Source organism: Cenococcum geophilum (genome assembly GCF_001692895.1).
Source record: "Cenococcum geophilum 1.58 unplaced genomic scaffold K441scaffold_15, whole genome shotgun sequence".
In the NCBI taxonomy this organism is placed as follows: Eukaryota; Fungi; Ascomycota; class Dothideomycetes; order Gloniales; family Gloniaceae; genus Cenococcum; species Cenococcum geophilum.
The window spans coordinates 1,954,901-1,969,201 of record NW_027137573.1 but is presented as its reverse complement, the minus strand read 5'-3'; the positions used below and the strand labels follow the sequence as shown (position 1 = coordinate 1,969,201).

Genomic DNA, 14,301 nt, shown 5'->3' with positions numbered 1-14,301 from the left:
TGCAGAGCTTTTGCAGAGCTTTTGCAGAGCTTTTGCAGAGCTTTGGTAGAGCTCNGTGCAGAGCTCCGTGCAGGTCTCCCCCTGAGCTTCGTTCCGCAGAGCTCTCGCAAAGCTCCACAGCTCTACGCAGAGGGCTGGCGGCGTGGGCGCAAGCGTTCAGCGTTGGTGTTTACTGAGCGGCTCGGCGTTGCAGAGGTAGAATTAGGGCCTCTACGGCGACGAATTCCTCTCAACATCGCGGGCGTATAAGGAGTTGAAGATCTCATAACTTATAGAGTAGGCTTTTCTCTATAATTTAGTGTAATTTTTATGTCGATAGGTATTGTGGGAGGGTAGATCAATTTCGTTAAAGTTAATAAGGTCTTCTTATATAAACCGTGTTTAGGTTTTCCTACAAATCTCGCCAAAGTCTCTCAGACCACGAAAACGATTGCCGTCCTAAATCAGCTTAGCGGACGGTGCGGATATTCCTATATCCGCACAATCGATTTCTTGGTCTGAGCTTCTGAGGTAACGTCTGGCCAGGGAGGTAAGTTGCTGACTGTACGCATGTTTTAACACCCCTTAAATCTACGTATTCTTCCAATATGCAGGTGATTGGAAGCCCTGTATAGTCATGGCGATGATTCGGCGCTCTTCCTGAACTCCATCTCCACCTCGCATCATGTTTCCATTCATATCGTCCATCCAGCTAACAGTGACTCTCCAGACAATCACAATTAGGATTCGCTGGTGAAGGCTATTGTGGTCTAACTTTCCGGTACCGTGGGACAGTAGCCCATGCGACCTTGGCCCAAGTAATGGATGTTGCCTACCATTAAACCTTCTTCATCTTAGCTTTCTTAACTCTGCGAACAAATATGACTCCGTGGATATTTAATTCGTGGTTTTCTCCCCCTCTTAGAGCTCCCCCTACTATTCCTTCGACCGTGCTTCAACCACGAACCATCCTAATTACTATGGGCTGTTGCACGTTTACGCTCAAAAATGGGTTGGTATGCCCTTGCACTTCTGGGTCTTGCACCTCAAAGACTGGTGCCAATACAACCGAAGAACGCTGCGAAGACTGTGACCATCGGATGTCAATACATGCCGATTATGGTAAGGGCATTGCCTCTATTAAAACATGTCGATGCTAATACTCATTTATAGTGCCGCCTTCTCTTCCCCCATCGAAGGGGCAGCTTTTTATCGAGGATAATTTATACATTTGTCCCCGTACCGACACTATCCGGAAGCTTGCCACGATATTGGATGAGGAAAGGGTTGCTCATGTTAGAGGCACGCCAGCCTCTGGAAAGACTACACTTGCACATTTGCTAGAGAGTTATTACATTAAGTGTGGGGAGCCTGTTGTTTTCCTTAATGGCTGGCATAATGTTAGCAAACCAACAACTCATCTTATTCGCGAATGCGAGGCAAACGGCTATTCTGGAATAGACCGTCACAACCTTTTAAGCACAAATATTGTCTTTATATTCGATGAAGCCCAACAATCCTATTACGACTTGGATCTATGGCTTGGAATTATTAAGACGCAGAGTGGTGCTTTTGCCGGGCCGAAAATTTGTCTCTTTTCATCATATGGGAGCCCTGCCACGGGACCAACTAATTATCCCCTTGGAAGTACCCCGATCCATTTTGGCGCTGAGCAACGCATTTCTATTACCCCCTCTCCTTTTGTAGAAAACGGTGTTTGTCTATTCTACAGTGAACAAGAGTTTAAAGACGTGGTTAGTAGGGCATGCTCAATCCCAACTAGAAAATTTGCCCTCGACCCCGCTGCTTGTGAGTACCTCTACTCTATTACAGGCGGACACCCCGGCGCTACTACCGCACTACTTAAGTTTACTTTCTCGGTACGTATAAACCGCATATACTAGAGTATAACTAACACTACAGACCTACCGATCCGACCTTAAGAATCACGTTATTGAATGTGTTACGAAGGACCTTCTTATTCAGGCGCTGGACGACGAGTCTAAGGTCTTTCAATTGCTACAAAATAGTCCAGTGCAAAGATCGTTCCCCTCAGACAAAAAACTCACCGTTGAAGCAGCCAATGTGCTACGAGAGGTTCTACAACATGGCAGCATCCGTCGTCAACTTAATAATCCAGGAATTCGCCTTTGCTATGAGGAGGGGTGGGTTCATTCAGAGGCAACGGATCTACTTGCAGATCATATTGTTTGTGTTCTACCGTCTAAACTTCACGAGAAGTAATAGAATTCCCTTTAGGTTATATTTATATTATATTCTAACATATTACTAGATTTATTGAGTATCATCTAGGCCTGCGTAACCCTCTCCCATTCCCATTTAAAGAGTACCCCTCTCTCCCGGTATTTTGTGAAGCTGTACTCCGAAAATTCTCTAGAACGGGCCTGCTCTTAAGCCGTACTAAACGATTAGGGGCATCTGCGCAGGTTCGGCCTCCAGAGGCTCAGTTTCAGGATGAGTGGTATCGTGCATTTAACTCCTTACTCGGCCATGGGCATGCGATCTCAAGTGAATGGTCGCAGTCTAGAGATGGAAGGATCGATTTTAGGATTGTGGGCCCTGCATGGGGCATTGAATTACTACGGGATGGGGACCGACTTGCCGAACATTGCAATAGGTTCTCAGCTACAGGTGCCTACTACCGGTGGATTGCAAATAATTGGATAAAAGACTGGATTATACTAGATTGCAGGCATTCGCGTCCTCGGAAATACCGTATGATTGCTTTATTCTTGCCCTTAGGACCATACAGCTAACGGTAACAGGGGTAACGGGAACGAGGCTTTGGCGAGCGGTTTTTAAATCTGATTATTCTTCGGTATACGTCCTGGACAACAACAACCAGGTAGTAATTCCTGAATTCCCCCTAATGAATTAAGGATCCCTAGATAAGTGAGGGCGGCGGGCCTGAAAGACTGATGCTCGGGTGGTTCCGCTCATTGATAATTTGGCGTGCACGCTACGGGGCCGTGTTCGCCGCGGGATGGTCTCATTGTTCGAGCTTCCAGCAGCAGTTTACCTGAGGTCTCTGCTTGTATCTAGAACCCATTATATAATTTCACATCACACTTAACCTCCTTACCCTTTAGAACAGATTCCTCAACTGTAGTTATCGTTAACTTGGTTGCTTAGTCAACACGTGCACGGGGCAGAATAGGATTCGGGGAGCGGTCCTGGCAGAACTTGGCAGGATTCGGCGGACTTGGCAGAACATGGCAGATTGCCGTAGATTGCAGTGGAGAACGGCAGATTGCCGTCTCGTGGTCGGTCTCTAATTACTGAGCCGGTGGAAATAGATGGACGTGTGTAAGTGTCACGGGGGTGTCCTGTGATAGATAGAACGTATTATAATTTATCGAATAGTACGAACGGCTATACGCCCAATATTATATAATGAGTAAGGAGAAGCACTAGAGCTAATCTAGATAGACAAGCGCAGAGCCAACCAAAATCAATTAATACCACTCAAACTTTTTTCCCCATTCGAATCACCAGGTCATAGCCACCTCCAAAACGCCCATCTAGCTTAGCCGGCTCGATGCAGTCTATTCATACAAGACTAATGCACTGCTCGCACGCAAAAACATATCCAACCACCCAGCCCATCCATGCAATGCAATACAAGCAGCAAGTCCGAAACGCCCCCTCTCCTCCCTCACCCTCAAAGCCTCAATCTCCCTTCCGCCGGCCGCCCCCCAAACCACCTCGCCAGCCCCTCCCTCCTCTCCGCCCCGCTCAGCCTCTCTCCGCTCCCACCCTCCGCCTCACCGCCTCCCATCCACTTCGGTCTTCGGAATTCCGTCGAATCAAACGTATTCCGGACCCTATCCGCGAAATCCGCGAAAAACCCACCGGCCTCCTCTTCCTCCTCCACCACAACCCTGGGCCTCCTCTCGGGCCTCGGCCTAGGCCGCCCCGCCGCAGGCGCCGACGCCTCCGCCACAGGGTCATCTCTGTACGCACCCACTGCCGCTGACGCCGACGACGCAACAGACGGGTCGCCCGCGCCCGGCCGCCGCGCCAAACCGAGGGCATTCCCAGCAGCGGCCTGGACCTCGCGCTCGATGAGGGCGCGGCCCTCGCGCCAAGAGCCCAAGACGGCGCCGTCCGCCGCGTCCTCCTCGTCCTCGAGCAGGTCGCCGAAGCCGCAGACGTTCTTGACCTTGCCGTAGAGGTTGAAGGAGGTAGCGAGGACGGGGACGAGGATGAGGATGGGGAAGTAGGCCGAGAAGCCGGCCCAGGCCTGTGTTAGGTCGATCGGGCGGCCCAGGAAGACGTAGAAACTGGCTTTGTGGTAGACGCTCAGCGGCAGGAAGGTGATGAAGTTGTACGCGAGCGGGACGGTCAGCTTGGCAACTTGCAGGCTGTACCACGTTGCGCTTTCCGGATACGTGCCGCGCCTCACCAGTGCGCGGTTGCCCCAGATCTTGACTTCGGTCAGCGAGTAGAACGTGCAGGCGCACATGTAGCTGAGCCAGGCGCCCGCGATCAGCTGGCCTGTGAAGCCGATCTGGCTTCGGCCCGAGCGCGGGTGGTGTACAACGGTGAGTCCGACGAGCGAGAGTTTTGCTTCGAGCGATTTGACGACTTCGGACCAGATTATGGCGGCTGAGGCTAGGGCAAAGATTGCTGAGGAGATATAGTAGAGGAGTGGGATGAGATGTGCATGTAGATGGTAGCGAGTATATGGCGTTAGAAATGGGATACGAGATAAGAAGTTCGAGGGTGGGGTATCGTATGGAGATTTGCGGAACTCAAGGCGCTTAGAGGCGGCAGAGTCGAGTATGGCCTGGGTATTAAGAGCGGAGCGGACCAGCCGGTCCCAAGAGTCGGAGAAGCGCATTTTGGCATGGCGGGCACGCTTAAGCTTGCGGGTGAGGTCCGCGAGGTAGCGTTCTGTTATTACGGGAGGCACTATAGAAGTTGAAGAGCAGGCGGTAGTGGAGGGGGCTCGTGATTCAGGAAGAGCGGACGTCTCGGCGAGTTCGTCTATCCATTCTTGAAAATCTCTTGCAGTGCCGTTCTTACGTTGTCGTAGTTGTAGTACTTGACACTCGTATTGGTCTAGTTTGTCGATGGATTCCATGAGTCTATCATGGATTTTCGGTGCCTGAGACTGCAGACGTCGGAGACGGCCACTGACACTCGCATTTCGGAAGAGCTGACGAGGGAGAGCAACTAGGCCGTGACCCATGAGGTATATGGCCATGATTAAACCCCATGAGTATGCCAGGGCCATCACCAGGGCCTTGAAACTCTCAAGGTGAAATCCAGATTGCACGAAGAAGTATATGGCGCCCACGATACCCGATCCAAGCGTTATCAACTGGTACCGGCCATTAGAGCGGAGGGCGTACATGAAGCAGTCCTTGGGCTCGCGATAACCAGCATCGCAATACTCTCCAAGAAGGGGTAGTATCACCCTAACTCTAACATTAGTATGAATTCGAGCACTCACTACGACAGGAGCGCGGCGGAAGCCATCGGGTCCACAACTCACCAAGTCAGCGCGAACGTCAGCCAGTACGTTATCCTCCACGATACTAATGTCACCCTTTCCGGAAGCCATACCCCCCTCGACCCCTCAGTATCCGTTCCAGGGATAGACGCAAGATCTATAGGTACGAGCAACACTATACTCGCAGGTAGTGCGATGGCGAGGAAGACGGGAACAAGGAGGTAGGCGGGCGTCGCCCGGAGTGGGAGGTAATACCGCAGGAGCAGGAGAACAACGAGACATATCGCGAGGAGGGCGGAAATGAAAAAGATGTTGGAGCCTACAGAAGAGCTCCCCATAGTGTTGGCGTCGATGGCTAGAGAGGACAATGGGGTTGTCGAGGACGAGAATAGAAAGAGGCTTAGGGAGAAGAGCAGAGCGGCCCCATTGGAGTTGGTATTTGTGATGGGCTGGGAGAGAATCAGCAGGAGAGAATAATTAGAGTCGTGAGTCGTGGGTCGTCGTAACCTTCGTAAGGGAGCAGAGTTTAGTAAGTACTAAGGGTCCACGGATATCGGAACTACTGGACTTGCGACTCTCGTGATATGATGATGAATCGCATTAGACTCAATTCGCATTCCCATCCTGAGCGCCAGCCCAATCAACCCCCCTGTCTCGATGGCAGCGGGGCGGCAGCTAAAACCGGGTAATCTTCGCAAGCATCAAAGCCCTCGTTATTGCATCATCGCATCTTCTTTTCTCTTTGCGGGGGCGTGGCGTATCAATAATCACCCCAAAAAGGCGATTCGAATTCCAAATCCACCTTCCAAATCTATATGACACATCCCTACCTCTCAGCTACATAAACCACTCACTCCACCACCCCTCTTTCGCATCTCTACAAACAAACACCAACACTCCTACTACAAAGGAAACCAGCTTAAAAGGCTCAAACCGCAACCATTTCCTTCCTGCGCGCCCTCTTCACACGCGCCCCCAGCCCCGCCACCATGTCCGCCGCAAAGACGAAGGCCCAAGGCATCATCGACGACAACACCGTCGCCGTCTTCAGCAAGAGCTACTGCCCTTACTGCAAGGCCACCAAGTCACTGCTGACTGAACTGGGCGCAAAGTTCTACACCATCGAGCTGGATCAAGTCGGTACGTGAAACCCTACAAACTCCATCCGACTCTCGTTCTACGAGCTTGCTAGAGTTTTTTGGGGGATGAGTTTTTGTGATTGGTGGAGGATGAACCGAGGCTAATGTGTTCTTTGTGCATCGCAGACGATGGCGCCGCTATTCAGGATGCGCTTGAGGAAATGACGTCCCAGCGCTCCGTCCCGAACATCTTCATCGCTCAGAAACATATCGGCGGCAACTCGGACCTGCAGGCTCGGAAGGCCCAGCTGCCCAATCTGTTGAAGGAGGCTGGTGCCGTCTGAGTTCATACCCCCGAAGTCACGGGAATATTTGGGAGAGGGAAGTCCCTCAGGGGATGATAGATGAAGTACCCTTTTATTTGATGATATGGGCATGTTAGCTGGGAATGGTGGTTGTGAGGAATTAGGTATCAATAGAGCATTGCGGTATTCACGTGTCTCCATTCTTTCATACGATCTGATCTGCAAAACCCCAAAAACGATGCATTCCAAAAAGGCCATGTCTAAAAAGGGGTAGTCTTAGTTGTAGCAGCCCTCAAATACCTCGTACACGGAGCTAGAAGACGAAAGGGCAACGAGCACACGCGGACGAGACAGTTGGTTTCAGAACAAAGGATTATGAAGAATGCACGCCACGTATTCCATGATCTCGCCTTCAAACTGCCTGCCTTATGCACACCATGCCTGTCTCTCCTTTCGCTCCCTCTATCAAGCCAACTCGGCCGTTTCATTAGTGTCATTCAATGCTTCTTAGCGATTCCTGCTGTCCAATCACAACCTTCTTGTCGCTCACGCATACCTAATCCTACGTCTGCATAGCGTCTGCGTAGACCTGTGCCGCCGTAGTCGCGAAGTACCTGACATCGACATCGTCATCTTGCTGCAGCTTCTCTAGGTTAGGTAGGATCTGCTTAGTGATGAGATCTTGGCCCTTCTGGCAGCCTGTGGCGGGCTGTCCAGCTTTCTCGAGCGCAAGAACCGTGCTGTGTTCAGGAAGCCGCTTGAGAGTTTCGATGAGAATGGCATAAGACTTTGCAACGTTAAATCGGATGTTGGGAATGTCGTCGTTAACTAGTTTATCCATCATGGGCAGGATTGAAGTCTCAATCACCTCCATGCTAAGGGCCGGGGCGAGCGTCTGTCTCGTTTGTCAGCCGTGAATTGACCATACAAATATTCAAAACGTAATAGAAACGCTATAAAGATAAGAGAACGAGTTGGCCTTATGCCGGGGATACGTTTTAAAAAAAAACTTACGGAGACGGCGAAGCAGGTTGTCATTCGGTAGAGGTAGTTGGGATGGTGGCCCATAGCCATGACCTTAGGAACGATAGCGTCATTTGCCCACTCCACCCCGAAAACCTCAGTAAGCTTCTTTAAGTTCTGCGTGGAAGCTTCTCGGATTGAGAAAACGGTATCACCAAGCCAGCTCATGCACAGACTACTGAGCTTCTCGTCGAAAAACTTGACGCCTAGCTGGCTTGCTAGGAGAGGAACGTATTCAATAATGGCCAGTCGGACGCGCCATTGCTTATCTTCTGCCAACTGTACGATTGCAGGAAGAAGGGATTGAGAAAGGAGCTCGATACCGATAACTATGCGGGAAATTAGTCGGTTTCGGAAGTTGATCGCGTGACAATGGACGTACCGTTATTGACAAGCTCGAGCTTTGAAATTATGTTCAGTCGGACGTCAGGGAATTCATCCTTTAGCATTTGGAGGAACATAGGTAGGAGATGTGAGATTGTTCTAAGCAAATGTTAGCATAGAACATAAGGCAAGGGGTGCTTGCAGGTCATACTCGTCCTTCCCGAGAATCGGGGCCAGCCCGCTAATCTGGGTACCAAGAGCAGCTCGGACATGCTGAGATTGATCCGAGACAAGCTCTTCTATACTTGGCATAACATCGTGGAGTAGAGTTTCGCTCTCAAGTAAAGCACAGAAACCTATTCGTTGTAAGCGACCAAACGCCAAGACCTGACACATGAGTGGGATTGCTTACCAGGAATCTGCCCCGCTATCGCACTCCGTACCTCCGCCTCGGTGTCCTTGAGCAGCTTCACGAAAGCGGGAACTAAATCCCTATTTACTACCTCTTCATCAACAGCTTTTGCGATCTAGATGTACGTATTAGTCGCCAAATGCCTTTTCCGTGTCAATATTTTGAGGACTGACCTTTTCGAACCGATCTGCTACCATGTATCGCACTCGCCAGCTCTTATCCTCAAATAAACTTCTCAACGCCGTGAGCAATACTCCATGGCTCGATTGTTGTTCCTTTGGAACCGCCTCGGCTATTGCAATGAGGATATCCACAGTCAAGAGCCTCACACTATCTTGATCGTCGCTTGCCAAATGTTGGAAAAGCGGGATCATTTCCTCAATTACAATTGCCGCTGGCATAGTTTTGATAAACTTTGCCAAATTGTTCGCCGCTTGCCTCCTAACCATTGGTGTATCATCGTGAACGAGCTGTCCATATTGCTGCCTTAGCCCCTCCTGAGATGGAGGCGTAGCACGAGTGTATGGGACGTTATATAGGCCCGTCGCGGATATTTTCGATGTAAACCAGTCTGCTTTTGAAAGTCGAACTACGAGAGGAATGAAGAATTCTTCGATTTGCTGTTGGGAAAGTTGTTCGCAAATTTTATTCAGTGACTCCACAGCCTGCCCCTCGTTAGCCCAGAGCCAGATAAATTCTTTCCGGCTGAGACATACTTTCTCGCGAACCAAAGGCTCTTCTATCGCTGCCAGATTCTCTAGAGGCGAAAGCAGAACATGCCCATATTCAGGTCCCCCCACATACTCAACAAAATTCCCTAACTCCTCGCTCAATGCAGTCAAGACCTCATCCTCATCCTCCACAGACTCTAATCCAAATATCAGCGCAATGCCCACATTTGCAGTTCGAAACCATGCATAACATACCATCAAGAAAGGGTATCAGCTCATCTCTCGTTCGGTCGGCCCCCAGAGCCAGAGCAATGGTAGAAAGGCGATGAATGGCGTTCAATCGTAACAAAACATCGTCATGTTTAAGCTCATCGATCAAGACAGCGATTGGGTATAGCTCGTCATTTTGATTTGCGCTATCCATGGTCTGCTATTCTGGGGTTGAGGTGTTTACGGGAGAGGTGATTAGGAAGGCTCCTAGAAACAGAGGAACGGAGAAGTTGTGCTCCGTGGATTTTAGTAAACAGAAAGCCTCTTGGGATTCAAGGGGTAGTAGCTGGGCGCAAAGTTGTGTTCGCCGTACCTGAATGTTGGTGATAAGGCAGGCAGGGCAGGAAATTCAGGGCTTGGTCGCAGGGCTTAGTAGGGACGTAGCTAGGTCTAGGTAGCCGTCTACCCCAATTAGGCGGGTTGTGTAAAGGTAATAGGTGATGCACGGTGGATGTGTGGTGTCTTGCTGGTGGTGATGCAGTAGGTTGTAGGGCTCTTCAAGTTGGTCTCGTTGGTCGTTATGGCGTCGACACCTGCAGAGAATACGAGCCACTGCTTGTGGCGCGGGCGGGGCTCCCAACCTCAGTTGAGAAACGAGACTGCCACTAACAATGAGTTGCTGAACAACACCAAAGGAAATTACCGAGACATCTAGAACGAAGTCACAATTCGCCGCTGAAGCTAGCCTATCTATATGCCCTAAATAAATCCCTTCCGTGACGAAAATCCAAACTACATATCCATCCAACTACCTCGCCCACAAGCAGTTAGGCAAATGGTTGGACACCAGGAAAACCCACCCTCTTCCCGACGAGACGGCAATGAGCAAGGCACCAGCTCGAATAGAGAAGATGATATTGACATTCAATCTTCACCCGGAGATCATGATACCACGAAAACAACCGCCCCCCTGATGTCTCCTCCGCCGGAAGGTATCAGCCACAATGACTCTGCAAAACAACTATCCGCACGCCATGCATTCGCAGTACTAGTCAGCCTTCAGATTGGATCTGGAATCTTTGCTTCTCCGGCTCAGGTTGATAGCAATGTGCCGTCGCCAGGAGCAGCCTTGCTCATCTGGCTCGTCGGAGGCTTACTATCATGGGCTGGTGCGGCATCTTTTGCAGAATTCGGAGCTGCACTCCCACTCAACGGTGGAATGCAAGAGTATCTCCGCTATGTCTATGGGGATACAGTTGCCTTTCTGATGGCCTGGATATATATCTTTGCTGCCAAACCATCCGCCATGGCCATCCAATGTATTGTGCTCGTGGATTCTGCAGTTTCTGCAACAGCTTCTGTAGACAGTACACCATTAGCTTCTTGGCAACTGAAACTGCTGGCTATATCCGCGCATGTTCTGATCGTGCTGTTCAATTCAATAAGTACCAAGACCACGATGCGGCTTAGTGAATCCTTTACGATATTCAAACTAGCCACCGTAACCATGATTGCTTTCGGAGGCATTTGTGTTCTTATTGCTCATATTTTTGATCCTACTTCGTCGCTTTCCGGGGCTACTGATTGGTATTCGAAGAATTGGTTTCACTCGCGGCCTAGCATTTCTGGTGGTTTCCCTATTGATTGGACTAATATAGGCTGGTGGGAGCTGCTTGGGCACTACTCCGAGGCTCTTTATGCTGGACTATGGGCATACGATGGATGGGATAATGTAAGTCTATTTTACATAACTCTCCAACATCATGTCTTTTTCCGAACAACGGTGGGTCCTGCCACGGTTCCAAATATTGAGCAGAATCATCCAGAAGGCGTCATGTCGCGCAAAAACTATGTCATGAGTTGCTCGATCAGCAACAGCATTCCACCAAGCACAATCCCGCCGTCTTCTGTCTCTTTCGCATACTGCACGTAGTCAATTAGAGGTACTAATCACTAACGCTTCCGTAAGGCCAACTTCGTCGCAAGTGAAATACGAAATCCTGGTCGCTCACTTCCGCTCGCAATTCACACTGCGATGACTGTGGTTTTAAATTGTTTTGAGCTTGTCAATATCTCCTACTATATACTACTTCCGTGGGATATGGTAGGCTCTAGTAATGCGGTAGCTGTGGTATGCCTGGTCGCTCTACTTAATGTTTATTTTTGAAGTACAGCATGCTGAAATATTCATCGGGGATTCTAGATGGCTGCTAAATCCCTTCTCGGATACCCCGCCGGAATTTTAATTTCTGTGCTTGTAGCAATCTCCTGTGCAGGAGCTTCCACAAGTATTCTGTTTGCGGTAGGAAGATTGACCGTTGCGGCTTCGCATAGAGGCTATCTACCAAATTTTCTTGGTGTCATGGGACTACCAAGCTGGGCTTCCTGGCCGAATCGAAGGGCTCGTAGCGAGGAGAATGCACCTCAAAATCCACAAAACGATGAGAGTGAGCCATTAATATCGGGACACTCTGACGAAGGTGGTGCGAACAGTGCTGGTTCTAACGATCCAGCTCCAGCTCCAGACACTGAATGGGATGCACCAATGTGAGTTACAACTTTCCGCTACGGGAACTTCGATCGGAACACTATAGCTAATCATTGTAGTAATGCCATGCTCTTAAGCTCGTTCGTCACTGCTGCCTACATAGCAACAGGCAATTTTCGGATCTTGCTCACATTTGTTGGTAAGGCTGGCCACGTGCTTCATCCTAAACGTTTTTCTTTTCATCAGATTTGTCATGCTAAATAAGCTTCTATAGGTATGGCTACATGGATATTCTACGTCTCTACCGTCGTAGCCTTAATTATCCTCCGCTTCCGTGAGCCTGAATTGCGCCGACCCTATCGACCACCGTTGGCGATACCCATTGTTTTTTCCTGCGCTGGCATTGCCATAATCATTAGATCTACCATTTTTGCACCTCTTCCAGCTGCTACTATTGTTGGGCTGCTCGCACTAGGTTCATTGGTTAATAGACTGCGAAGTTAAACTGGCCCCGCGTATATGAGGTGCATGGAAAGTCTGCATAATTTTCCAAGACGCATTACCAGCATACTTAAGAACTGCTATTGTGGCCTCACAGAACAGTTCTGCAAACCTTTTCAGACTTAAAAGGCTAAATAACAGCCTTCAACGCAGTGACATTACATCTCCGTCAATCCAGAAGCACCCTTACGCCATCTTTTGGACACTAAAAAAGAGGACGTCCTTCCGCAGTAAGTCTATAGTTTACTAATGATATACCAAGACATCCCTATGAGCTTCGGTATAACTTGATGGCTTGGCTATCCCCTCTAATCAGAAATATTATGAAGTTTTTCTTGGAAATCATAGAGCGCTATTGAGAGCGTAACTAGCAGTCGACTATTCAAGAAGTTGTACGGTTGTATTTCTTTTTTTGCGATAAGCCACTGAAGTTCTCACTGAAGTTTTATTTCGGTATCCTGATTGTGTCGCATCTAAATGGCGGTTGAGTGCTCCAAACATAGCTTAGGTTTTCCTTTTTCCGAGCCACTGCAATGGAAGCTCAAAGATGAATTTATGGCTTTAGAGCGCCGTTTCGTTTCAGGTACTTTTAATTCTTAAGATTACCATCAAAAACAAGACCACGAAATCATTCCTCCGCCTCCTTCGCCGCTTCGTAAGCCCCAACCCTCCCATCCCTATTCTGCACATTCCGCCACTGCTCCACATACTCCGGGACCTCGCCCGCCCTGTTCTCCCTCGCAGGCGTCGGGTCGCCCCACTGCGTCCAGCTCGGCACCACGCCCGTCCAGACCCTCTTCCTCAACTCCTCATCCTTCAAATCCCCGCGATCCTCGCCAGGCCCACCTGCCCGCACCTTCGCGCTCGCATGAGCAACCCTGACGCGCAGGACGGACGTGCTCTGCATCTCGGCCCTGTTCGGCGGGATGCGCGAGTTGGCCCAGCGGGCCGGGAGCATGTTGTCCGTGATCAGCTCCATGGCATACAGCTTCTCGGCCTCGTCGGTGACGGCCTCGGCATACCCGAACGCGACCACGGATCTGTAGTTGCAGCTGTGGTGGTTCGGCGTGAGCGCGAGGACGAGACCGTCCATCAGCGTCGCGGCCACGGTCACGGGCGTACCCTCTGCGGCGGCGTCCGGCGCATTGGGCTGCTTCATCAGGCGCGACGAGACGTAGCCGTGCAGGTACAGGTCGAGCGGGCCGGCGGCAGGATCGGCGTTGGGTGAGTTGAAGGAGCCGGTGCAGCCGAGCATGGGGAGGATTGCGGGGAAGGGGTCCGCCTCGGATGATGGGGCAGGGTTGAAGGCGACATGGAGGACTGAAGTGGCGTTGATGATATTGTGGATTGTTTTGTAGTCATATACACCTATGGATTTATCAGATAACCAGCTTAATTGAGATTTCATAAATCTTCAGAACACTCACCCCTGTTGTTGAGGCGCTTCACTGTACTGAGAGGCGCTTTTGGGTATTCGTTTGACGCCATTGTGGATGTTATTTTTTCTAAATGCGTTTGTGCTGGTGTTGGGACAGTGGGGCTTTTCGAGGCTTTATATACCTTACCAAATTGGATGTTTGAAATATGACTCCTCTGGTCCGGCATCGTCGAATGAACCGCCGTTTACAGAACCAGGGAGTGGTTGATCTCTCGGCTGTACTTGCTGTTATTGGGTTAGTTCCAAAACCCTTGCCGTTTTCTTAATGCGCCCTTGGTGTTGCAATTTTGACCGAACAGTCATGTACTCGTGATACATCAACGAGGTCGCAGAATGACAACGATGCGACAATTTCATCGTTGTCGGATTAAATACCACAGGCCCGCCCGTGC

General features: G+C 50.0%; 6 protein-coding genes across 6 annotated transcripts; 3 read left to right on the top strand and 3 right to left on the bottom strand.

Annotated features, from left to right (window-relative positions):
- The first annotated feature begins 548 nt into the window (after positions 1 to 548).
- Positions 549 to 3,082, top strand: K441DRAFT_695436 (uncharacterized protein). The gene is made up of 5 exons (XM_067652814.1): positions 549 to 1,101; positions 1,153 to 1,859; positions 1,903 to 2,219; positions 2,273 to 2,715; positions 2,766 to 3,082. Exons 1-5 carry the CDS (start codon positions 861 to 863, stop codon positions 2,876 to 2,878), a joined length of 1,821 nt encoding a protein of 606 aa, XP_067505524.1. The 5' UTR covers positions 549 to 860; the 3' UTR covers positions 2,879 to 3,082.
- A 256-nt stretch (positions 3,083 to 3,338) lies between these two features.
- Positions 3,339 to 5,961, bottom strand: K441DRAFT_633937 (uncharacterized protein). Its single transcript, XM_067646391.1, has 2 exons — positions 5,501 to 5,961; positions 3,339 to 5,423 (listed from the first exon to the last, which is right to left on the bottom strand). The coding sequence occupies exons 1-2, from the start codon at positions 5,794 to 5,796 to the stop codon at positions 3,662 to 3,664; spliced, it is 2,058 nt and encodes a 685-aa protein (XP_067505523.1). The 5' UTR covers positions 5,797 to 5,961; the 3' UTR covers positions 3,339 to 3,661.
- A 486-nt stretch (positions 5,962 to 6,447) lies between these two features.
- K441DRAFT_676373 (putative glutaredoxin Grx1) lies at positions 6,448 to 6,881 on the top strand (the record flags this gene model as incomplete). The annotated part of the gene is made up of 2 exons (XM_067650944.1): positions 6,448 to 6,598; positions 6,724 to 6,881. 2 exons carry the CDS (start codon positions 6,448 to 6,450, stop codon positions 6,879 to 6,881), a joined length of 309 nt encoding a protein of 102 aa, XP_067505522.1.
- Positions 6,882 to 7,404: 523 nt separating this feature from the next.
- On the bottom strand, positions 7,405 to 9,696 carry K441DRAFT_554542 (protein phosphatase PP2A regulatory subunit A; the record flags this gene model as incomplete). Its single annotated transcript, XM_067643231.1, has 8 exons — positions 7,405 to 7,737; positions 7,857 to 8,194; positions 8,248 to 8,348; positions 8,401 to 8,545; positions 8,602 to 8,716; positions 8,775 to 9,266; positions 9,318 to 9,469; positions 9,528 to 9,696. The coding sequence occupies 8 exons, from the start codon at positions 9,694 to 9,696 to the stop codon at positions 7,405 to 7,407; spliced, it is 1,845 nt and encodes a 614-aa protein (XP_067505521.1).
- Positions 9,697 to 10,317: 621 nt separating this feature from the next.
- K441DRAFT_676371 (amino acid transporter) lies at positions 10,318 to 12,474 on the top strand (the record flags this gene model as incomplete). The annotated part of the gene is made up of 5 exons (XM_067650943.1): positions 10,318 to 11,214; positions 11,452 to 11,613; positions 11,686 to 12,029; positions 12,090 to 12,169; positions 12,245 to 12,474. 5 exons carry the CDS (start codon positions 10,318 to 10,320, stop codon positions 12,472 to 12,474), a joined length of 1,713 nt encoding a protein of 570 aa, XP_067505520.1.
- Positions 12,475 to 12,623: 149 nt separating this feature from the next.
- K441DRAFT_633926 (uncharacterized protein) lies at positions 12,624 to 14,022 on the bottom strand. Its single transcript, XM_067646390.1, has 2 exons — positions 13,899 to 14,022; positions 12,624 to 13,839 (listed from the first exon to the last, which is right to left on the bottom strand). Exons 1-2 carry the CDS (start codon positions 13,957 to 13,959, stop codon positions 13,100 to 13,102), a joined length of 801 nt encoding a protein of 266 aa, XP_067505519.1. The 5' UTR covers positions 13,960 to 14,022; the 3' UTR covers positions 12,624 to 13,099.
- Positions 14,023 to 14,301: the final 279 nt, after the last annotated feature.